Below are 24,356 nucleotides of genomic sequence, written 5' to 3'. Positions count from 1 at the left end.
TTGGTGAACATTGTAGCCTTTGAAGATTTTTTGCAAAAGTAATGCTAGTACAAATATTCTTGTAATATATGTTAATATATAACATAATACAGCAAGTGTGTATTTCACATTTCAAGCAGATCTAAATATTTGATCATGGCTAAAGATAAGAGCCTTTATGCTCAAGGAAGACTTGGGGGTAACACATGATATTTATGCATATATGTGCATATAAATAAACTTAATTTCAATGAAAAGTTAAAGCTTGTATGTTTATTTAAGATTGAGACAATAATGCAGTTAAGAAATTTTTAAGGAATAAACTCTTAAGTGAGTGTATATACCCCTACAACTAGTTATTTAATTTATCATTGATGATAATATTAGACTAAGTAATTTAATCCAATTAAATTTATATAATTGCCTTTAATTAATTCTAGAAATTAAACTCTAGAATTTGGGACTTACCTAAACACTTTTAGTTTATGTAACGGCCTAGCTCCAACCACTAGAGGAGTTGTCCGCTTTGATAATAAGCCTCACGGTTTTATCCCGTAGGTGGAATGGAGAACTTCTTAGGAGGTCACCCATCCTAGCATTTCTCTTAAGCGAGCACGCTTAACCCTGGAGTTCTTCTAACTCTCCAGGCTATTTCACTAAAAGGCACCTCTAGTAATTAGTTCACTCATATTATATACCATTACTTCCTCCTTCCTTTTCGATGTGGGATTGGTTCTTCAACCATCTAAGCCGTAGTCTCCACTCGGTGGCTCACCACCTTAGACATGAGCGTCCTTGCTCATCGCACCATACTGAGGAAGGTTTCGGCTCTGATACCAATTGTAATGGCTCGGCTCTAACTACTAGAGAAATTGTTCGCTTTGGCCATAAGCCTCACGATTTTGTCCCGTAGGTAGAATGGAGAACTTCCCCGGAGGTCACCCATCCTAGCATTTCTCTTAAGTGAGCACGCTTAATCTTAGAGTTCTTCCAACTCTCCAGGCCATTCCACCAAAAGGCACCTCAAGTGATTAGTTCCCTCATTTTATATACCATTACTTCCTCCTTTTTTTTCGATGTGGGATGGGTTCCCCATCCATCTAAGCCGTAGTCTCCACTAGGTGGCTCGCCAGATGGATGGGGAACCCACCCACATCTAAAAGGAAGGAGGAAGTAATGGTATCCAAAATGGGAGAACTAATTACTAGAGACGCCTTTTAGTGGAATGGCCTGGAGAGTTGGAAGAAATTTGGGATTAAGCATGCTCGCTTGAGAGAAATCTTAGGATGTGTGATCTCCTGGCAAGTTCTCCATTCCACTTACGGGACAAAACCATGAGGCTTAGGATGGGGTGGGCCAAAGCAGACAATACCTCTAGTGGTTGGAGCCGAGCCATTACAATTAGTATCAGAGCCAAAACCTTCCTTAGTATGATGCAACGAGTGAGGACGCTCATGTCTAAGGTGGTGAGCCACCGAATGGAGACTATGGCTTAGATGGATGGGGAATCCATCCCACATCGAAAGGAAAAAGGAAGTAATGGTATACAAAATGGGGGAACTAATAACTAGAGGCGCCTTTTGGTGGAATGGCCTGGAGAGTTGGAAGAACTTCGGAGTTAAGCGTGCTCGTTTGAGAGAAATCATAGGATAGGAAACCTCCTGAGAAGTTCTCTATTTCACCTACAGGAAAAAACGTGAGGCTCAGAATGGGGTGGGCCAAAGCGAACAATACCTCTAGTGGTTGGAGCCTAACCCTTACAGTTTAAGTCATAGTAAGACTAAACTTGGACATGTGATTTTATGTACCTCGTAAAATTGAAGTTAGTTCAGATAAATAGACCTCAACACTTCTATAATTATAAATAAAATTCATGATCGACGGCATGCTGTTTTTTTCTTCTTTATCTTCTTTTTCTATCTCATATAATTTCTTCTTCTTCTTTTTCTTTCTTATCTTTTTTAGTTAATTTGTTTTTTTGTTATTATCTATGTTTTGTTCATATATTTTTCGTTAATAAATTAATTGTTGATACATCATGTGGTAAAATCCATAATTATATGGGTCATATCAAGTAGCAAAGAAAAGTTACCATCCTACAGGGATTTGAGTTTGAGTACCAAACTATAATTGTAATGATCATTTGGGCGAACGTGTATATGAAAAATAAAAGGAGTAAATGCAACAACTACATAGAAATAATAAGAAATAAGCAACGATACAAGAAAGTAAATCTCTAAACAATATGTAAATTTACTAAATTAATAATGGCTATGTACAACTAAAATTAATTGATGGTAAAGATGATTCTACAGTTAGGGTTCATGAAAAAAATTTACTAAGATTTGGATAGGCAAAGCCAATTTTTAAAGAAAATATAAGATTTGAAGTTAATTAATTCTAAACTTCTCTAACCTCTTTCTAAAGCAAATTATATAGTGTTCTAAGAAAAATCAAACCTCACTCTCATGCGATATTTATTTAACCAAAACCTAGTAAGAACTTTCATCAATCAAAACCCCTCTTAACCCCTAGTTTATCTCTAACACTAAGTAATTAATTTTAATATATTGGTAGCTAAATTGGTTACTAATCAATATTAAAAAAGTCTTGAATATACAATTAGCAACCAATTTTAAAAATCAAGTGTTATTAGCGTCTGATTAAGAAATTAGTTGCTACGCTAACATTAATTGCTATTAGCAACAAATTTAAAAATTGATTGCTAACAACAGCTAATTTAAAAACAGTTGCTAAATTAAAGAGTTATTTTAATTGGATCTCAAATTTAGTATCCGATTGCAAATCTATTGTTATTAGCAACTGATTTAAGTCGGTTGTAAAAAATGGTTGCTAATATCAACCAATAAAGAATCAGTTGCTAATTTGGAACCATTAAAAAAAGGCTATAAATTTAACAATCGATAATAGGTTGCTATGTTTTCTTCAGAAAATTCATGCCCACTTTTTTGTTTTTCCTTTTTTTATTTGCATTTGATTTGCAAATTGTTTGCTAGCAATAATTGATTTTTGCAAGATATCGAATTTGTTGCAAAATATCCCCCCAAAATTCCTATCCATTTTTTGTTTTGTTTTGTTTTGTTTTTTTTTTTATTTACAACCAATTTGCAAATTGATTGAAATTTGTTGCTATTAGCAACTGATTGTGAATCAATTGCAAAATTTTCTCTTCAAAAATTTCCTTTCAATTTCTTAAAAAAATTAGCAACTGATGATTGATTACTAAAATCGGTTGCTAATTCACTTATATAAACTACTACTTATTTTCTTAAACCACTACTCAGTTTCTTTCTCTCTTTCTTCTCTTTTTTTTTTTCTCATTTTATTCATCATCTTTTCATTTTTAACTTATTTTTCACCGTCTTTTTCTTTCTCATCTATTTATTCTTAACCATCTTTTCTTTTTCCTCATTTTTCTTCTTCATCAATTTTTTCTTTCTCATCTATTTTCTTCTTTCTCATCCATTTTCTTCTTCGTCATGTTTTTCTTTCTTATTTTCTTCATCATCAACTTTTTCTTCTCATATATTTTCTTCTTTATCATCTTTTTCTTTTTCATTTTTCTTCTTTATCTTCTTTTTCTATCTCATATAATTTCTTCATCATCTTCTTTTTCTTTCTTATCTTTTTTATTTAATTTGTTTTTTTTTGTTATTATCTATGTTTTGTTCGTATATTTTTGTTAGTAAATTAATTGTTGATACATGATGTGGTAAAATCCATAAGTATATGGGCCATATAAAGTAGCAAAGAAAAGTTTCCGTCCTTTAAGGATTTGAGTTTGAGTACCAAACTATAATTGTAATGATCATTTGAGTGAACATGTATATGAAAAATAAAAGAAGTACATGCAACAACTACATCGAAATAATAAGAAATAAGCAATGATACAAGAAAGTAAATCTCTAAACAATATGTAAATTTATTAAATTAATAATGAGTATGTCAAACTAGAATTAATTGATGGTAAAGATGATTCTAGAGTTAGGGTTCATGAAAAAAATTTACTTAGATTTGGATAGGCAAAGCCGATTTTTAAAGAAAATATAAGATTTGAAGGTAATTAATTCTAAACTTTTCTAACTTATTTTTCAAGCAAATTATAAAGTGTTTTAAGAAAAATCAAACCCCACTCTCATGTGATGTTTAATTTAATCAAAACTCAGTAAGAACTTTAATCAACCAAAAACTCTCTTAACCCCTAGTTTATCTCTAACACTAAGTAATTAATTTTAATATATTGGTAGCTAAATTGGTTGCTAATCAATATTAGAAAAGTCTTGAATATACAATTAGCAACCAATTTTAAAAATCAATTGCTATTAGCGTCTGATTAAGAAATCAGTTGCTAAAATTAATTGCTATTAGCAACAGATTTAAAAATTGATTGCTAACAACAACTAATTTAAAAATGGTTGCCAAATTAGAGAGTTGTTTTAATTGGATCCCACATTTAGTACCTAATTGCAAATCTATTGTTATTAGCAACCGATTTAAGTCGGTTGTAAAAAAAGGTTGCTAATAGCAACCAATAAAAAACCAGTTGCTAATTTGGAACTATTAAAAAAAATGCTCTAAATTTAACAACCGATAATAGGTTGCTAAGTTTTCTTTCAAAAAATCCATGCTCAATTTTTTGTTTTTCCTTTTTTTTATGTGCATTCGATTTGCAAATTGGTTGCTAACAGTAACTGACTTTTGTAAGATAACAAATTTGTTGCAAAATATCCCCCCAAAAATTCCTGTCTATTTTTTGTTTTTTTTTTTTATTTACAACCAATTTGCGAATTGATTGAAATCCATTGCTATTAGCAACTAATTGTGAATCGATTGCAAAATTTTCTCTTCAAAAATTTCTACCCAATTTCTTAAAAAAATTAGCAATTGATGATCGATTACTAATATCGGTTGCTAATTCACTTATATAAACCACTATTTTTTTACTTTTTCCACTACTCATTTCTTTCTCTCTCTTTCTTCTCTTTTTTTTCTCATTTTATACTTCTTCTTTTTTATTTATCATCTTTTCATTTTTATCTACTTTTCATTTTTAATCTCAACTTTATAATCATCTTTGCTATTAATTAATTAAATCTTTATTTACTTGCTCGTATTTTAGTAAATTAGTATAGCGTTTAGAAATTTAACTGTTTGCCTTATTATTATTTCCTTATATTCCAATTTAAATTGTTGTATCTCGTACTTTACTTTTTGATACAGTTTATTGATAGCCCAAATAATCGAAACTTTTATAATTTGATATTCAAACATCAAATCTCTATGGAATGATATCTTTTCTTACTACTTGAACAATCTGTATACTTACAGAATACGAACCACTATATTTGGCTGGCATTATTAGATTTACATGTGTAAGTAATTAAGTTTTCATTTTTCTTTTATTGAACTAATTATAATTTTTTTTATCTAATTACTGACTTAATTTCTTCCTATTTGGAAATTCTCAAGATTGAAATATTAGATTAATTGGGATTTATTTTCATTAGAGTTATTGTCCTTATCTACTTTAATTAATTGGGATTGAAATATGAGACAAGCAGAAATTTCAATTCCTAACTTAATGTGGAAGGCAAATGGGGCTGTTACTGTGTGGGGTTCAGCCATATGAAATACAATGTCTTCTACCGTGCACGTTCCAGCTTGTTTCTTTTTTCTACGCAAATAGTCCCAATTCTTAGTCAGTCTTGACCATAAATGTTCTGAATCCTCTTTTACTTTTGTAAATTGCTATAAAGTCACAGATGACTTGATGATATTTTGTAATAATTATGTGATTAACTTGTGATTGTAAGCTATCCTTATTCACATCATCTTCAATGTATGATAATGCATTTGCATTTGCTTCACTATTTATTAATTTTGAATTTCTCTGTTCTTAACCTGTAATTCAGGTGCATAGCATTGAGTTCAGAACTTAAATGACATTTTTTTTTCAGTTTATAGAGGACGGAAGGGGAACATAAACCTGAGTTTGGGCGGATTGAGCGATACACTTGCTAATATATATTATGTCTTTCAAAAAATGAAAGGCGTGCATGATTTGATATTCAAGAAGTTATTTAAAAGTTTATTATATGAAATTATTAATTAAATGAAGTTGAAAAATATTAATAAAATAAGGTTTATTAATTAAATATATAGTTGAACTATGAATTAATACAACTGACCAATTCTTTTAGCCATAATATTTTTATCTATAGTGTTAAAGTAAAATAATCTCTCATATAATATTTTTATTTATAGGATTAATACATTCAATCATAATCTGAATGCTAACAGTAAAAATACTAAAATAAGAATCTTAAATTATATAGAAAATAATTATCTATTTAATGAAAAAAAAATTTCCATTTAATCACAATACAATTTTAAGTCATATCCTAATAATAAATGGATAACAAGTAATGAATTATTAAGTTGAGTTATCTTCTTGAACAAACTAAAAAAGATTTTATAGGACTTCAACAATTTGTCCTCATCATAAAAGAAAATAAGATCCCACAGGATAAGACGTCGACAGCTGCGGTCGTAAAGAGCTAATCGATGACTTCTTGCAAGTTGCTGGTAAAGACTGCAATTTTGAAACATCAAAGTGGACCAGTTTTCAAGTGATGAATGACTGAAACTGATGTTGAGAGGAGAAGACTTCTCTACCTTTTATTTATTAATTTATTTAACTCTATAAGAACCAATAATAAAATAAGAAGAGCTGAGAAGAATTGGCAATGAAGATAAGACACAGGCAATCTATCCATCTCTCTAATATTAATTTTTAATTAATTAATTATATTTATTTATTGAATAAATTATAATTTAATCTCTTAAATTTAATAAAATTATAATTTAGTCTTTATTTTTTTTTAAACCAAGTAATTTAGTCTCAGAAATTCAATAAAACCTACAACTCAATCCTTACCGTTATAATTCAATTAAGATACCATTAATTTTAGTAAAAATGATCAAAATGTCTTTATTTTTATTTTATGAAAACAATTTAGTCTCTAAAGTTTTATATTATTAATAATTTAGTCCTTATATTTTTAAAATGTGAGTCCCATTAAATTAAATTACTTTTAAGATTGTTAAAAATTTTGGTTAATAACAAAATTGGATATATTTTATAAATTAATCCTTAAATATTATAATTATTTATAAATAAGCTCTATAACTTTAAAAAATTATATTTATGTCATTATTATTTTAATAATATATAAATAATTATATATATTTATCAATTTACAATATTTTCATGTATTATATATTGTCATATATATAAAAGATTAAATTACTTATTTTTAAAACTATAAGGACTAATTTATAGGTTTAACCAAATCTTATGGACTAAATTATTTTTAAATTAAAAATATAGTTAAGGACATTTTGTATTTTTCTAGAATTAATGATAACTTAACTGAAGTTCTAATTATAGAAATTAAATTATAGGTTTTGTCGAGTCTCAAATATGAAATTGCTTAATTTTAAAAATATTATAACTAAGTTATAGGTCTTATCAAATTTAAAGGACTAAATTATAATTTACCCTTATTTATTCATCCAAGAATGTTTCTTGTTGCAAGAAACTTATGCAGGACTCTATGTGTAATAGCTTTTTTCATTTCTAAATGGCGATGGAGACATTTATCAGAATACAATACCATTAAAAAAATCCCTTAGAGTCATAATAACCTTAATATTCTTATTCAGATATTAGGAAGAATAATTACTGGCGGTTCCAAAGAAATGTTGGGTTAAGGAGGCATTGGTTTTGTGTATAAAGTAGATTTTCGGAGTGGTCAATATGCAACAATAAAGATGTTGGGTAAATTTAAAGCTAATGGACAAGGTTTTATCAATGAGGTTGCTACAATTGGGAGGATCCACCAGGCTAATATAGTACAATTAATTGGTTTCTGTGCTGACAGATCAAATTGTGCTCTTGTATATGAATTCATGTCCAATGGATCTCTTGAGGGTCATATTTTTCATCAAGAAAGACCTATTTCTTCAAGCTAGGAAAAATTATATGAGATATCTCTTGGAATGGGTCATGGCATTGAATATCTACATCGAGGTTATGCAATCTAAATCCTCCATTTTGACATAAGGCCTCACAATATTCTTCTTGATGAAAATTTCACATTAAAAATATTTGATTTTTAGGTTGGCTAAAATTTATCCAACCAAAGGGAGCATTGCATTTCTTACAGTTGCAAGGGGAACAATAAGATATATGACACCAGAGTTGTTCTACAAAAACATTGGACGTGTTTCATGCAAAGCAAATGTGCATAGTTATAAAAATTTTTTGTTTACTTATAGAACAAAAATTTTGTTTTTTATTTTTATTTTTTAAGAAAACTTTAACTTTTTTTTTTTTAAAATATGGAAAACATATTCACTTTTCTTAATTCAAAAAATAAAAATTATTAACATATTTCATAAATTGAAAAATAAATTATTACAAAATATATTTAAAATATATTTTATTTTTAAAATTTTAAATCAAGTCAAGAAAGTAAGTCTTCCCATGAATTGTGTCCATGTATATTACATAATCCCACGCCAAAAAATAATTTATCAAATCAAGTCTAGAAAGCATGTCTTCTCATGAATTGTGAAAGTAATCTTATTGAAAGATTCAACAACACAATTGGTGAAAAAAAAAATTTGGGTAATTTATAAATTAAATTCTGGAAAAAAATTATATAAGTTGGTCTGTTCTTTTTTATTTTATAAGAATTTAATCCCTAAAATTTAATTTCATTAATGGACTAGTTTCTACAATCCATATTCAAGGTTAATTTTATTAATTCTACTAATTTTTTCAATTTTAAACGATTTAGTCTCTTGGAATTGAACTTTATACTGTTGAGAGTTCTGAACTCCATGTGCATCTTTCATTTGTAAGCAAACTTTCAGGCACCTTCACAGACAAACCATTGAGAGTGCTCATGGAAAATTGCACTTAATTTTCTGGTATTTGATATCTAAATGGAATAATTACTTTCTTTATAAGCAAAATTTTATTAATGAAATTAAATCAGAAAAACCTAAGTGTGGGCATCACAGACTAAAACTAGACATATAGGCCTCCCAAAACACCCAATCTATAGGGGTGGCACGCTAAGTGAAACGTACGTGAGTCTAATTGCCCCCAGTTGATGGTATTTGACATTACATGCCAAATTCATATGCATGCAGTGCATTACCACTGAAACGTATGCATTAGCAGCAGTTCAATCTATGAGCTCAGCTGGTAGACTGGTTACCAAAAGTGCATCAAATTCCCAAAGAATGTGATATAATTGTAAGCATTTATGGTTTTGCGTACCATACTAATTCTCCTCATGTTACAGCACATAGGTCGATTAAGAAAGTGACAACTAGTAAGCCAAACGCTAAAAAAGATTACCTCAATTTATGATTTTACTCTGCTTCTGAGATAACCTCCAACTCTTGGAGAAGTCGTCTCCCTGGTATTCTTGCCTTTGTTTTTGTTGGAACTGAAGAGCTAAAAGGATTGGGAGGTGTTGGTAGATTCTCTCCTTCCCCTTCCAACATATGAACAGCAACTTTCATAGAGGGACGATCTGCTGGGTTCCACTGAATGCACCAGAGTCCCACAATTGCAAGTTTCTTTGCAATTTTAGTATCTCCCTCTTCCTCAATCTCGAACCTGAGGTCTTCTCCTTCTTCTAAAAGATTGTAAATCCATTCTGGGAAGTATATTTGCTTATCATTTCCTTCTGCTACATCAACAATTTTCCTTCCTCCAACCATTTCTAACACTAACATCCCAAAGCTATAAACATCTGACTTGTAGGAAACATTCCCAATGTTCCTTGAGAACACTTCAGGTGCGATGTAGCCAATGGTCCCTCTAGCCGTTGTCATGGACACTGCACTCTGATCCTTAGCACAGAACTTAGCCAATCCAAAATCGGAGATTTTGGGATTGAAGTCATGATCAAGCAGGATGTTATGTGGTTTGATATCGAAGTGGAGGATTCTCTGATCACACCCCTGATGAAGATATTCAATTCCTTTAGCAATGCCAAGAGCAATATCTTGCAGCCTTTTCCATCCAAGGAAATGGTTCTTGGTGTCTGCTGAAGAGATGAATGTTCTGAATCCTCTTTACTTTTATAAATTGCTATAAAGTCACAGACGACTTGATGATATTTTGTAATAATTCTGCGTTTAACTTGTGAGTGTAATTCACAAATGTATGATAACACATTTGCATACTATTTATTAATTTTGGATTTCCTCTGTCCTCAATAACATGTAATTCATGTGTATACCTTTGAGTTCAGAAAATCATGACAGTTATATATATATATATAGAGAGAGAGAGAGAGAGAGAGAGAGAGAGAGAGAGAGAGGAGGGGAAGGAGAACATGCATGAACCTGAGTTTGGGCGGAATGAGAGTTGATATTCAAGTAGCTATTTAAAAGTTACATATATGAAATTATTAATTAAATGAAGTTGAAAAATTTTAAATAAAATAAGGTTCCATTCTTTTAGTTATAATATATTGTATTTACAGTATTAATACCTTCTATCATAATCTCAATACAAATATTAAAAACACTAAAATAAGAGTCCTAAATTATATATAAATAATTACTTATTTAATTAAAAAATTTTTATTTACATTAAAAAAATTATTTTTTAAATCACAAAACAATTTTGAGTCATATCCTAATAATATATGGGTAACAAGAAATGAATTATTAGGTTGAGTTATCGTCTTGAAATAACTGAAAATGATTTTATTGGATCAAAGTTTTCAGGACTTCAACAACACATCTTATCATATAAGAAAATAGAACCCACAAGATAGCTGTCGTAGTAAACAACTAATTGATGACTTTTTTTTTATTATTATTATTATCAACAGCTAATTGATGACTTCTTGCAAGTGATGAGAGAGATTGCAATTTTGAAACATCAAAGTGGACTAGTCTTCAAGTGATTAATGACTGATGACTGATGTTGAGAGGAGAAGACTTCTCTACTTTTAGTTTATACATCTAATTAATTTATAAATATTATATATATTAATTAAAATTATGATAAATTTTATGAGTATTTTTTTAGTATTAATTTTTTATGTTAACTAAAATTATGATATTTCCCTCGCAGAGTAATAAGAATTTTTAATATTAACTTTTTTTATGCTTATTTAATATTTTTATTTGAAATTATTATCTAATTTTATTTATTTATTTAACTATGTAAGAACCAATAATAAAATTGGTAGAGGCGAGAAGAATTGAAAATGGAGATAAACACCGAGGCAATATATTCATCTCTCTCTAATATTAGTTTTTAATTAATTAATTATATTTATTTATTGGACAAACTATAATTTAGTCTCTATTTTCCAAAACTAAGTAATTTAATCTCACAGATTTGAAAAAACCTATAATTTGATCCCTAATATTACAATTCCATTAAATTACTATTAATTTTAGTAAAAATGACCAAAATACTCTTTTTTATTTTATGAAAATAATTTAGTCCCTATGATTTTATTTTCTTAATAATTTAGTCCATGAAGTTTTGTAATATTAATAATTTAGTCTCTATATTTTTAAATGTAGGCCCCATTAAATTAAGGATTAATTACTTTAAGATCGGTAAAAATTTTGGGTAATTACAAAATCAGATATATATTATAAATTGATTCTTAAATATTATAATTATTCATAAATAAGCCTTTATAACTTTTAAAAAAAATCTATTTATTTCATTATCATTTTAATGATATATAAATAATTATATATATTTATAAATTTATAATATTTTCATGTATTATATTATATAAAAAAGGAAAAAAATATTAATATGGATGCAAATTGTTATTAAAATAAAACTTCAAAAACTAAATTATTTTCAAATTGAAAATAAAATTAAAAGCATTAGGGCATTTTTGCTAAATTTAATGAGAATTAATCGAAATTCTAACGATATGAACTAACTCGTAGGTTTATTAAAATTTCAAGGATTAAATTGCTTGTTTTTAAAAAATACAGGAACTAATTTGTAGGTTTAATTAAATCTCAGGAACTAAATTAATAAAATAAAATCTCAAAGACAAAATTATTTTCAGATTGAAAAAATAGTTAAGGGCATTTTGCATTTTCGCTAGAATTAACGACAACTTAATTGAAATTCTAATAGTAGGGACTAAGTTATAGGTTTTGTTGAATCTGAGGGACTAAATTGCTTGGTTTTGAAAATACAAAGACTAAATTACATGTTTTATCAAATTTCAGAGACTAAATTACAATTTACCCTTATTTATTCATCAAAAAATGCTTCTTGCTGCAAGAAACTTATGTGGGACTCCATGTGTGATGGCAATTTTGATTTGTAAATGGCGATGGAGACATTTATCAGGATACAATACCATTAAAGAAATTCTTTGAGAGTCATAATATCCTTTTGCCAATAAGATATTCTTATTCAAATATTAGTAAGATTAATTACTAGTGGTTTCAAGGAAACTTTCACTGAAGGAGGGTTTGGTTTTGTGTATAAAGGAAATTTTCGAAGTGATCAATTTGTAATAATAAAGATGTTGGGTAAATCTAAAGCTAATGGACAAGATTTTATCGACAAGGTTGCTACAATTGGGAGGACCCACTATGCTAATGTAGTGCAATTACTTGGTTTCTGTGCTGAAGGATCAAAATGTGCTCTTATTTATGAATTCATGTCCATTGGATCTCATGATAATTAAATGTTTCATCAAGAAAGACTTATTTCTTTAAGCTGGGAAAAATTATAGAGATATCTTTTGGAATGGCTCATGGCAATGAATATCTAAAGCGAGGTTGTGCAATCCAAATTCTCCACCTCACAAAATTCCTCTTGATGAAAATTTCACACTAAAAATTTTTGATTTGGGGTTGGCTAAATTTTATTCAACCAAAGGAAGCGTTGCATCTCTTACAAAGCATTGGATGTGTTTCATACAAAGCATATGTGTATCGTTTTGGAGTGCTATAATTGGAAATCACAAGAAGAAGGAAAAACTTAAGTGCGTTGGCTGAAAATTTGAGTCAAATTTACAATCTGTTTTGGGTATATGACCAACTTTCTCATGGAACGTTAGAAATAGAAGATGCATCAAAGAAGGAAAATACAATAGCTAGGAAAATGATTATAACAGGATTATGATGCATACAGATGCAACCTTACCGTCATCCTCCAATGAACAAAGTTGTAGAGATGCTTAAAGGAGATTTGCAAAGCCTAGAATTAACTCCCAGGCTTGTTCTATATCCTGCAGAACCAATTACTATAGATGGAGGAGAATCATCATTGACGTCAATTGCAGAATCAAGCAGCTTGATTGAAAATCCAGACACCATATAAAATGGATATGCTCTGAATTAAGAATAAAGTTAATGACTTTATGATCGTTTGTAATGATTTTCTTTTACATGCATTTTCACTGTTTTGGAATAGCTAGCTTGAATGTGGGAATGGATTTTCATTAGCTAAAACTCAAGCTCATAGAGTTGTTATTTTAATGACACAACATTCGCTTATATCTTTTAAAAAAATGAATTGGGCCTAACTCACTCCCAAAAGCTAGCTCAAGAAGAGAAGGGAGATGGGAGGGAGGGGCGCAGAGAGGAAATTCAATCATGGCAACTGATCAAACATCTACAGCATAGAATTAATTAAATTGATTCACTGATAAAATTTAACATAGTATGACCTATAATAATCATCAAACCTTGTCCAAGTAACGTTAAGTGTGACCTATAAACTTACATGGCCTTTTCTTTTTTTCACTAACAAATTAAGTATTTCATACTAATTAATGAATAAATAAATAAATAAATAAATCATACATTAAGTAATGCAATTTTTTAGCCAAAATTCTCTTACCTAATATAAGGTATGTATCTATATACACTATCTTCATAATTTGAATAATATAGCTATCTTCATAATTTTAAATCTATCAAGTTCTTATAATTTATATAATATAACTATATATTTTCTCTCATGACCGTAACTATGACAATATTTGCATTCTATAGTAGGACAATAAGCAAAAGCATGACCGATTTGATTACAATTCTTACAGAGTTGATTGCCAGATTTCTGATGTGAGGATCGAGTAGTTGATGCATGCATTTTATATCATCATTTAGGTGTAATTTTTGCACATAATTTACCCTTGTTCATAGCTATTATTATAGATATTAGTATATATTTAGTCAATTTTATAATTTTCACACTTCTTAGTTTAATTTTTGGAATTTACTTGTTTTGTAGGTTAAATTTGGAAAAATTTGATGTATTTTGATCAGAGTAGCCATTTGGAGGAGATTAAAGTCGAATTGCAAAAATTTTGAAGTTGAGTAAAAAAAATGGCCGAGAGCGACACAACCTGCAGCACAACCGAATTAGCTTATGTCGCAGGTTGTGTCGATCGTCAGATATTCACGCCGAGAGCAACACAACCCGCAACACAACCCACGACACAACTGACTCGGCTTATGTCATTTTTACTGGAAATAATTGACGTGGCATTTCCGTTACTCCAGCTTTTTACCTCACTTTCTCTGGAACCTTCCCCCTTTTACCCATTCTAGGGCAGACCCTTAGCCTATATAAAGCCTCATTTTATCATTTTCTTGGCATAGAGAGCAAGGGAGGCATTTTTGGCAAGGTTAGAAAGAGAGAAGGAGGAGCACGTTCTGCATTTTTCCAGCAGCCTGCAGAACCCGTTTTCTGCACTTTTCTGCAGCAGAATCTACTGCATATTTCTGGGTTTTTCTACCCCTTAGCTTATATTTTCATTATTCCTTCATTTATGCATTTGGGTTTGTCTTTAAACAATGATTTGTGAGTAGTTGATTGAGATTCTAGAGATGGGTTTGTAAATATTGATTTGTATTGTGGTTTTGAACTGATTTAGCCATTTAAATGGGATTTGTTACATTTTGATTTATTGCTTGTGAGCTTGTTGCCTTGCTTGATGAATGGGCCCTCATTAAGTTAAGCTTTAATCCTTAATAGATGGACTGAAAAGTGAATATTAGGGATAGATAATCTTGCAATAAACTTTATTTTCTTGGTGTTAGAGATAAGCTAAGAAGATTAAGGGGAACTTTCCAAAAAAATCAATTAGAGCTTTAAATGGGTTTTTGTTAGGTTTGAAATACCGTGAAAACAGGGTTTGATTTAATGAAAACCAACTTTGAAATGCTTGAAAAAGGTTTCAAAAATTTAAGAATTGATTTCCCTCAAAATTGCAATTCTCATGTGTTTGGCTAAATTAGGGATAAACCACATGCAAACAATATTGAAAAATCCAATCTCTAGAATCACTTTATTTTTTTTTATTGAATTTAGACTTAATTCCTCTGAAATTTCATAAATAGAAATTTCAAATTAATTTTTGGTAATCTAGTTTAATTAATTTTAGTTAATTGTTTGATTTAGTTTTAATTCCTCAAATACCAATTTTAATTCCAAATTTCATTTTACATCTTTAAATTTTATCACTCTAATTAGCTTATACTTTTATTTCCAATTTAAACACAATTCCCTGTGGGATCGATATCATTTTTTAAAACTATACTACTGTGGCCCGTGCACTTGCGGATATACAAAACACAGTACCAAGTTTTTGGCGCCGTTGCCGGGGAATTGTTTGTTTTTAAGTTGGATTTTAATTGTTTTAAGCTAATTAGAATTTTTATTTTCTTTTATTTTCACTATTGTTCCTTGTGTTTTTTAGGTACTTTTCTTGTTTATGAGACGATCGAAAAGCACAAGTGATACTGAATTGTTGTTCAACCCAGAAATTGAAAAATTCTGTCGAGCCAACAAAAAGGAATACAAGAGAAGAAAAGAAGCAGAAAAAGAAGAACAACAAAGATTTGAGCAAGAGGAGACAATTCAAAATATGGAGAATCAAAATAGAGCTATTGGTGGAAACAATGGAGAAAATGAGCAAAACAGGCAAAATGCAGTTGCTAATCAAAATGATCCTCAAAGAAGATCCATGTTAGACTATGCTTTTCCTAGATGTGCTGATGTGAGAGATAACAGACCTATCATTGGAGCTAATCAATTTGAGCTAAAGACTGGTCTTATTCAAATGGTTCAGAATTCACAATTTGGAGGTAGTCCACTTGAAAATCCTCATTCTCATTTGAAGAAATTTTTAATGATATGTGGCATACAAAGGCAGCCTGGAGTTTCTGATGAAGTGATTCGACTCACTTTATTTCCATTCTCTCTTCGGGATTCAGCATTGGAGTGGTATGACTCACTTCCACAAGCTATTATAGCTACTTGGGAGCAGCTATCTCAAGCTTTTCTATCTCAATTTTTCCCACCTGGGAAGACCACTCATTTGAGGAATTTGATGGTAGCTTTTAAGCCAAGAGATGATGAAACTTTGTATGAATCTTGGATGAGATTTAAGGAGCTTGAAAGGCAATGTCCTCATCATGAAATACCCAAATGGATGATTGTTCAGAATTTCTACACCAGAGTTACTCCAGCCATAAGAAACACAATTGATTCACAAGCAGGAGGGGATTTCATAAGAATGACAAGTGAGGAATGCTATGATCTATTAGAGAAGATTGCTCATAATACCCATTTGTGGGGAAATCCTAGAGCACTTGAGCCAAAGAAGGCTGGAATTTATGAACTTGACTCAGTTAGCTACATGAATGCAAGATTTGATCAGTTGACTCAGCTTCTTAGTGATTTTTGCACAAAGGCAACAAACTCAACTCCTACAACTATGCAACAAGTTGCCTTCACAGATGGAACCCAAAGTTGTGGAGTTGATTACTCTTCTTATGGTGATGATTATTTGCAAGAACAAGCTGCTTATGCAGGAGGTTATCAACAGAAACCTATGGGAAATGCTTACTCTAATGTGAACAACTCAACATGGAGACCACAAGCAACTTTTGCTCAACAAGGCCAAAGCTCAAATTATGCTCATAACCAGCAGTATATGCAGCAAAATAAGCCTCAATTTCAGCCTCAATTTCAGCCCACAAGGCAGCCACAACCTGGATATCAAGCAAGAGCACAACAACCCTTCCACCTCATGAACCGAAGCCAACCTTGGAGAGCATGATGGAGAAATTTTTTGCTGAACAAAGCAAGATGAATAGCAAATTGGAGGAAGAAATGCAACACATGAGACAAACCATGGATCAATTACAAGTCCACAACCGCATGTTGGAGACTCAATTGGCGCAACAAGCAAGCTCATCGGGAAGCAATTCCTATGGGAAACTACCTAGCCAACCACAAAACCCTCATGAACAATGTAAGTTGGTGACCTTGAGAAGTGGTAAGAAAGCTGGTCAAGAGAGTGAAAACAAGAGAGAAGAAAAAGAGAGCACAAAAGAAGAAAATTCAGTTGAGAGCAAGAAAAATGAAAAAGAAGAAGAAAGCAAAAGTGAGCAAGATGAGGGAGAGAAACCATACATCCCACCTGAACCTTACAAGCCCACCCTTCCCTACCCTCAAAGATTCATCAAGTACAAGCTAGACAAACAATTTGGCAAGTTCCTTGAAGTGCTAAAGAAGTTGTATATCAATGTGCCATTCACTGAGGCACTATCCCAAATGCCAAGTTATGCCAAGTTTTTGAAGGAGATTCTTCCAACAAGAGAAGGCTAGAAGATTATGACACCATCAACTTGGGAGAGCAATGTAGTGCTATAATTCAGAAGAAGTTACCTCCCAAACTCAAAGATCCGGGTGTGTTTTCCATTCCTTGTCATATTGGTGATAATTGTGTGGCAAATGCCTTATGTGACCTTGGAGCTAGTGTCAGCCTAATGCCACTTTCAATATATGAGAAGTTGAATATGGGAGAGTTGAAGCCCACAAACATGTATCTCTCATTGGCTGACCGTTCAATTAAGTATCCGGAAGGCATTCTTGAAAATGTGCCTATCAAGGTTGGGAAATTTTACATTCCGGTGGACTTTGTCATTCTAGATATGGAAGAAGACACAAAAGTTCCTATCTTATTGGGAAGACCCTTCTTGGCAACAGCTGGTGCATTAATTGATGTAAAGGGTGAGAAATTGACACTTAGAGTGGGAGATGATCAAATGATATTCAACATCAATCCAGCCATGAAAAGGAAACATGAAGAAGTTGAGTCTTGTTTGCGGGTAGACATTATTGATGAGATTGTTCAAGAGCATTTCAGAAAAAGCTATCCACAAGACCCACTTGAAAATTGCTTAGTCCATGGTGGGAGCATTGATGATGATAATCATAACATGGCTACTTTTGCACAACACTTGGAGAGCTCCCCACCACATCCTGAAGCCACAATTTTTCAACTTGAAGGAGTGCAAAATTTGGAGATCAAACCACCATCATTAAAGGTAGAGGATGCCCCAAAGGTAGATCTTAAACCTCTTCCTTCCAACCTCAGGTATGCTTTTCTTGGACCGAATGAAACATATCCTGTTATAATTAATGCATGTTTGACTGATATTGAGAATGAAAAATTGTTGAGAGTTTTGAGAGAATATAGAAGAGTTTTGGGTTATGCAATTGATGATATAAAGGGAATTAGTCCAACAGTTTGTATGCATAGGATTTTCCTTGAGCCAAATAGTAAACCTTCCATTGAACACCAAAGAAGATTGAATCCTACAATGAAGGATGTTGTTAAAAAGGAAATCCTAAAATTACTAGTCTGGAATTATTTACCCTATTTACGATAAAGGAGTGGATGAGTCCTGTGCATGTTGTACCAAAAAAAAGGTGGGGTGACAGTTGTTAAAAATGAGAATAATGAATTGATACCCACTAGAACTGTTACAGGTTGGAGAATGTGCATAGACTATAGGAAGTTGAACAATGCTACAAGAAAAGACCATTTTCCCCTTCCTTTTATGGATCAAATGTTAGAGAGATTAGCCAAGCATTCATTCTTTTGTTACTTAGATGGATATTCTGGTTTCTTTCAAATTCCAATACATCCTGATGACCAAGAAAAAACTACCTTTACCTGTCCCTATGGCACCTTTGCCTATCGAAGGATGCCATTCGGATTGTGTAATGCGCCTGGCACATTTCAAAGGTGCATGATGGCTATTTTTTCTGATTTTATTGAAGAAATTATGGAGGTCTTCATGGATGATTTTTCAGTATATGGCACTAATTTTGATTCATGCTTGACTAATTTGTCTAAAATTTTGCAGAGATGTGCTGATAATGATCTGGTGTTGAATTGGGAGAAATGCCACTTTATGGTCCAAGAGGGGATCGTTTTAGGGCATTTAATCTCAAATAGGGGAATTGAAGTGGATAGAGCTAAAATAGAAATTATTGAAAAAATGCCCCCTCCAACCACTGTCAAAGGAGTGCGGAGTTTTCTTGGACATGCCGGGTTTTACCGGCGATTTATTCAGGATTTTTCTAAACTTGCTAAACCCTTAACAAATCTTTTGAATCATGATGTTAAATTTGATTTTAATCAAGATTGTATGGTTGCTTTTTGCAGGTTGAAGACGACCTTAACAACAGCTCCTATCATGCAACCCCCGGATTGGACTTTGCCATTCGAAATTATGTGTGATGCAAGTGAGTTTGCTGTTGGAGCTGTCCTTGGCCAGCGGAAAGATAGAAAACCTTATGCCATTTACTATGCAAGCCAAACCCTTGATGAAGCTCAAGTTAATTATGCTACAACTGAAAAGGAGTTCCTTGCGGTAGTATTTACACTCAATAAATTTCGTTCTTATTTAGTCAACTCAAAGGTAATAGCTTTCACTGATCATGCAGCAATAAAGTATTTAATGAGCAAGAAAGAAGCTAAATCTAGGTTGATTAGATGGATATTGTTACTTCAAGAATTTGATTTGGAAATAAGAGATAAAAAGGGTGTTGAGAATGTGGTGGCTGATCATCTTTCTAGGATAAAAACTGAAAATAAAGATGATGAAATTGTGCCAATTGATGAGTTTTTCATGAATGAGCAGTTGTATGTGTTGAAATCTGCACTTCCATGGTTTGCTGATATTGTGAATTTCTTGTCTTGTGGTGTCTTGCCACCTGATTTATCTTGGCAGCAAAAGAAAAGATTCTTGCATGATGTTAAATTTTATTCTTGGGAAGAACCGCTTTTGTTTAGGAGATGCAATGATGGAATAATTAGGAGATGTATACCAAAGGAAGAAATGCATGATGTTATTTACCATTGTCATTCCTCTGAATATGGTGGTCATTTTAGTGTCTCAAAAACTGTTGAAAAAGTCTTGACATCAGGTTTCTATTGGCCTAAAATGTTTAAACATGTGAGAGACTTTGTAAGCAAGTGTGATAGGTGCCAAAGGGTAGGCAACATTTCCAAAAGAGATGAGATGCCTCAACAATCCATATTAGAAGTTGAATTGTTTGATGTGTGGGGAATTGATTTCATGGGGCCATTTCCATCTTCTTATGGGAATAAATATATCTTGGTAGGGGTGGACTATGTATCTAAATGGGTAGAAGCTATTGCTACACCTACCAATGATGCAAAAGTTGTGATAAAATTTCTGAAAAAATTTGTTTTAACCAGATTTGGTGCCCCACGTGCTATAATTAGTGATGGTGGTAGCCATTTTTGCAACCACCAATTTGAAAAATTGATGAGAAAATATGGGGTAAAGCATAGGATTGCCACAACATATCACCCTCAAACAAATGGCCAAGTAGAAATCACAAATAGAGAAATCAAGCAAATCTTGGAGAAAACTGTCAATAAGTCCAGAAAAGATTGGTCCCTTAAATTAGATGACACTCTTTGGGCATATAGAACAGCATTTAAAACCCCCATAGGAACTACACCTTATAGGTTAGTTTTTGAGAAATCATGCCATTTGCCCGTAGAGTTAGAACATAAAGCTTATTGGGCCATTAGAACAATCAATTTTGATTTACAAGCTGCTGGACATAAAAGACTTTTGCAACTTGATGAATTAGAAGAATTGAGACTTGATGCTTATGAAAATGCTAAGATCTATACAGAAAGAACAAAAAAATGGCATGATAAGCATATCAAGAAAAAGGACTTTAAAGAAGGAGATTTGGTTCTCTTATTCAATTCAAGGTTAAAATTTTTTCCAGGAAAATTAAAATCAAGGTGGTCCGGTCCATTTAAAATTGTGAAAGTTTTCCCTCATGGTGCTGTGGAAATTTTTGGTGAAAAATCGGGTAATTTCAAGGTAAATGGGCAAAGGTTGAAGCATTATTCAGCTGGTGAGCCAATTGAGAAAATAGCAACTTGCTATCTTTCTCATTCTCCATGAAATTTTGAGTGAGTATGGTCAAGCTAAAGACCTAAACTTAGCATTTTTGTACATAACTCAAAATTTTTTCATTGATTCTTTATATATATTTGTTTTAAATTTTTCTATACTCCTTATTCAGAGTTTGACATTGTTCTAATTTCCTTGTGCAGATGGGATGCAATGCATTGCAAGCAAATGAGCAATAAAAATTTTATTTTTAGCTTTAAATTTTAGCTTTAAATTTTAGTTTCAAATTTGTTCACTTACAATTTTCATCTCTCTTTTGTTGAGTATTTGCTGGTTCATATTGCTGGATTCATTGCCCTTTTAGTTAATTTTAAGAGAAAATTTTTCCAAATTTTGACATCTTGGTTTAACAAGAAAATTATTTGAATATGGGTGTGTGAATTGGTGCTTTGAAAAATTATTTTGTGTGAGTATTTGATGAACATAACAAGTTGAACAATTAGAATTCATGTTATAAAGGTTTAATCATTTGAAATCTAATTTGTTTCAATTTTTTTTAGGTGCTATGAAATTCGGTCATTTTTGGGCAGCAGACTGCACAACTTGCGACATAACCGGGATAAAAACTTCCTTCACCGGAATGGGCCAGCAGTAAAACCCAAAAGCCCACACCCAAAAATTAAATCTAAAACCCAACCGATTAAAAAACCCAAAGCCTAAAGCCCGAAACCAAACCCAAAACCAGCCCAACCAACTAAACCCCAATCCCCAAGCCCACAACCCGTAAACCCATAACCTTCTTCTCCCTCCCGACATCGCTCCCGACATAACCCATCCCTCCCGCCGTCGCCTTCATCTTCACCGTCGCCGAAACCTTCAACTTCTTCCCATATTTCGTCCTTTTCCAATCACGTCCCTCCATTTCGCCATGTCCGACTCCCCATTATCATTCGAAAACTCGCCTCCCCACTCCTCACACCCGCCGCAGCCCCAAGGCACCCCACCCATGCACGCCGACCCATCGCCGGCCCATTCTGTTGATGCTCCGATCGCCACACTCAAGAAGAAAAAGGCGAAAAGCATTAAACCACACAAATCGACAGGCGGCGTCAAGCGGAAACAACCCGAACCGGCCACACAACAACCCCTAATCCCGCCTCCAATGCCCGCCGCGCCTGCTGACCGACATGGCATTCCGAAATCAGCGGTCAAGCGCCCCGGTACATCTAAAGGTAACCTCGCATTCCCCTCCTCTTTGCCTACTGCTACACATTGGATATTACCTACTGCCGACATGAAGAAAAATAAGGCAAGAATTGTAGCCCGACAAATGGTTCAAACTCGGTATTTGGATGTGTCTACACTTAAAACCTTGAAGATTTATGATGAAATGCAGACTCTGTTAGATGCTTTAGGTTGGGTGCGATTTGCACATAAGCAGGAACTGGTCTACCCCATTTTAGTACAGGAATTTATGGCCTCCCTGTCCACTAATGAGCATAAAATTACCTTGGACAATGACTTGACGATCCATTTTAGATGCCTTGGTCAAGATAGGGTGCTGTCTATGGATCATTTTCACCATATATTTGGCTTTCCACCTGATGGTCTGTTCAAAATACCTACTAGCCAATGGGACTATAATGCGTGTGAATTTTGGAAGCGAATTGCACCTTCAGCAGGTACCTTCAAACCAGGACACAGTAAGGCCTCCAAAATTGAGAATCATGCCTTGAGATTGCTTCAGCGACTAATCGCAAATACAATTTTAGGCAGAGGATCTAGTGTCGGCATAATGTCACAATATGATCTCTTCTTTTTGTGGTGTGCAAAAACTGGCAAAAAAGTTTCCCCTGGTTATTATTTCTGCCGCCATGTGATCCGCCAGACCACTAGAGGTACTGGTAGCATTGTCTTTGGAGGTTTGGTCACACCCATTGCACATTATTTTGGATTTAATCCTCAAATGCATAAGTGTCCTGCTCTTCCAACTGGTTTGTTATTTTTGGATGGACCTCATCTAGCCAACCAAAAATTTTGTATCAAAAATGAAGCTACCAAGCAGTATGAGATTCCTGCACTAACAGAAAAACCACCTGGTTCTCCCACTGCCATTAGTTCCTCCTCAGCATCTGAGCGACCATTTGTGCAGCCTTCTACACAACCTTCAAGCCGAGCTCCACCAGCCGCTCAACCTGCTTCATCAACAGCTTCTGGACCATCCATAGCAACTCTTTTGACATTCATGGAGAATCTCAGTGATGAGATCTATTCTTTTCGGTAAATGACGGATGTCAATTTTCAGACACTACGAGATTTAGCTGACATATATTTGGATCGAAGTGCTGAAATGCAAGACGAATTGAAAGTCATGCGAGCTAAGCTGGAGAAGATCGAAACAAACCAGGCACTGATTTTGAACATTATCTCTCCACAGCAGCCACCACAAGCACCACCACCTCCACAAGATGGCAAGGGCAAAGGACTTCTCATACCCGACTGACCAGCTTTTATTCTCCATTTACATTTCATGTCTTTAATTTCGTTGCTTAACTAATTAGTATTTTGAACTTGTTTACTTAATATTTTGCTTGTGTTGTTTTTATTTTACTTAAACCATTTACTTATTCAGTTTTTTTTAGTTCCTCATAACATACATTTTTCTTTTATGTTTTTAGTACATTGCTCACTTGCTTTGATATGCCCCTTCGGCATTTACACTTGCTAATTATATTTTCTGCGCTTAACTTCCCTATTTTTGAGATTAATCGATTTAATTAATGGATTCCATTGCACTGTTTCTTTTGCAATGAGTGCAGCAGCTGTCCAAATTTTATCTAATTAAATTGGCTGCACTTCAATGAGGTAACAATTCTCATCTCAGCTTGTGTCACTGTCAACACAAGTTGTGCTCTCGCTTATGCAACAGGGTAATAATTCTTTATGCACATATGAGCTACCCATTTTCTGCACATATAGCCAAATTATCCCATTCCATGCACTCTCTTAACATTGAGGACAATGTTCATTCTGAGTATGGGGGAGAGGGTAAATTT

At 32.6% G+C, this 24,356-nt stretch overlaps 1 protein-coding gene and 1 non-coding gene across 2 annotated transcripts; both read right to left on the bottom strand.

The window, feature by feature from the left end:
- Positions 1-9,160: 9,160 nt before the first annotated feature.
- LOC131183110 (rust resistance kinase Lr10-like) lies at positions 9,161-22,222 on the bottom strand. The gene is made up of 3 exons (XM_058153040.1): positions 22,061-22,222; positions 21,937-22,016; positions 9,161-10,156 (listed from the first exon to the last, which is right to left on the bottom strand). Exons 1-3 carry the CDS (start codon positions 22,220-22,222, stop codon positions 9,448-9,450), a joined length of 951 nt encoding a protein of 316 aa, XP_058009023.1. The 3' UTR covers positions 9,161-9,447.
- On the bottom strand, positions 16,416-16,522 carry LOC131169803 (small nucleolar RNA R71). Its single transcript, XR_009140714.1, has one exon. It is a non-coding gene; the product is annotated as a small nucleolar RNA R71 (small nucleolar RNA).
- Positions 22,223-24,356: the final 2,134 nt, after the last annotated feature.

The sequence above is a fragment of the Hevea brasiliensis genome, chromosome 1 (assembly GCF_030052815.1).
Source record: "Hevea brasiliensis isolate MT/VB/25A 57/8 chromosome 1, ASM3005281v1, whole genome shotgun sequence".
NCBI lineage: Eukaryota > Viridiplantae > Streptophyta > Magnoliopsida > Malpighiales > Euphorbiaceae > Hevea > Hevea brasiliensis.
The sequence above is the reverse complement of the archived record's forward strand: the minus strand, read 5'-3'. Positions and strand labels throughout refer to the sequence as shown.

Coding starts and splice junctions, on each gene's coding strand:
- LOC131183110 (XM_058153040.1), bottom strand. CDS start 22,222: ATGGAGGGACGTGATTGGAAAAGGACGAAATATGGGAAGAAGTTGAAG. Junction 22,017..22,060: donor TTGTGGGCTTGGGGATTGGG/GTTTAGTTGGTT, acceptor TTCGGGCTTTAG/GCTTTGGGTTTTTTAATCGG. Junction 10,157..21,936: donor TTTACTGCTGGCCCATTCCG/GTGAAGGAAGTT, acceptor ATAAAAGTAAAG/AGGATTCAGAACATTCATCT.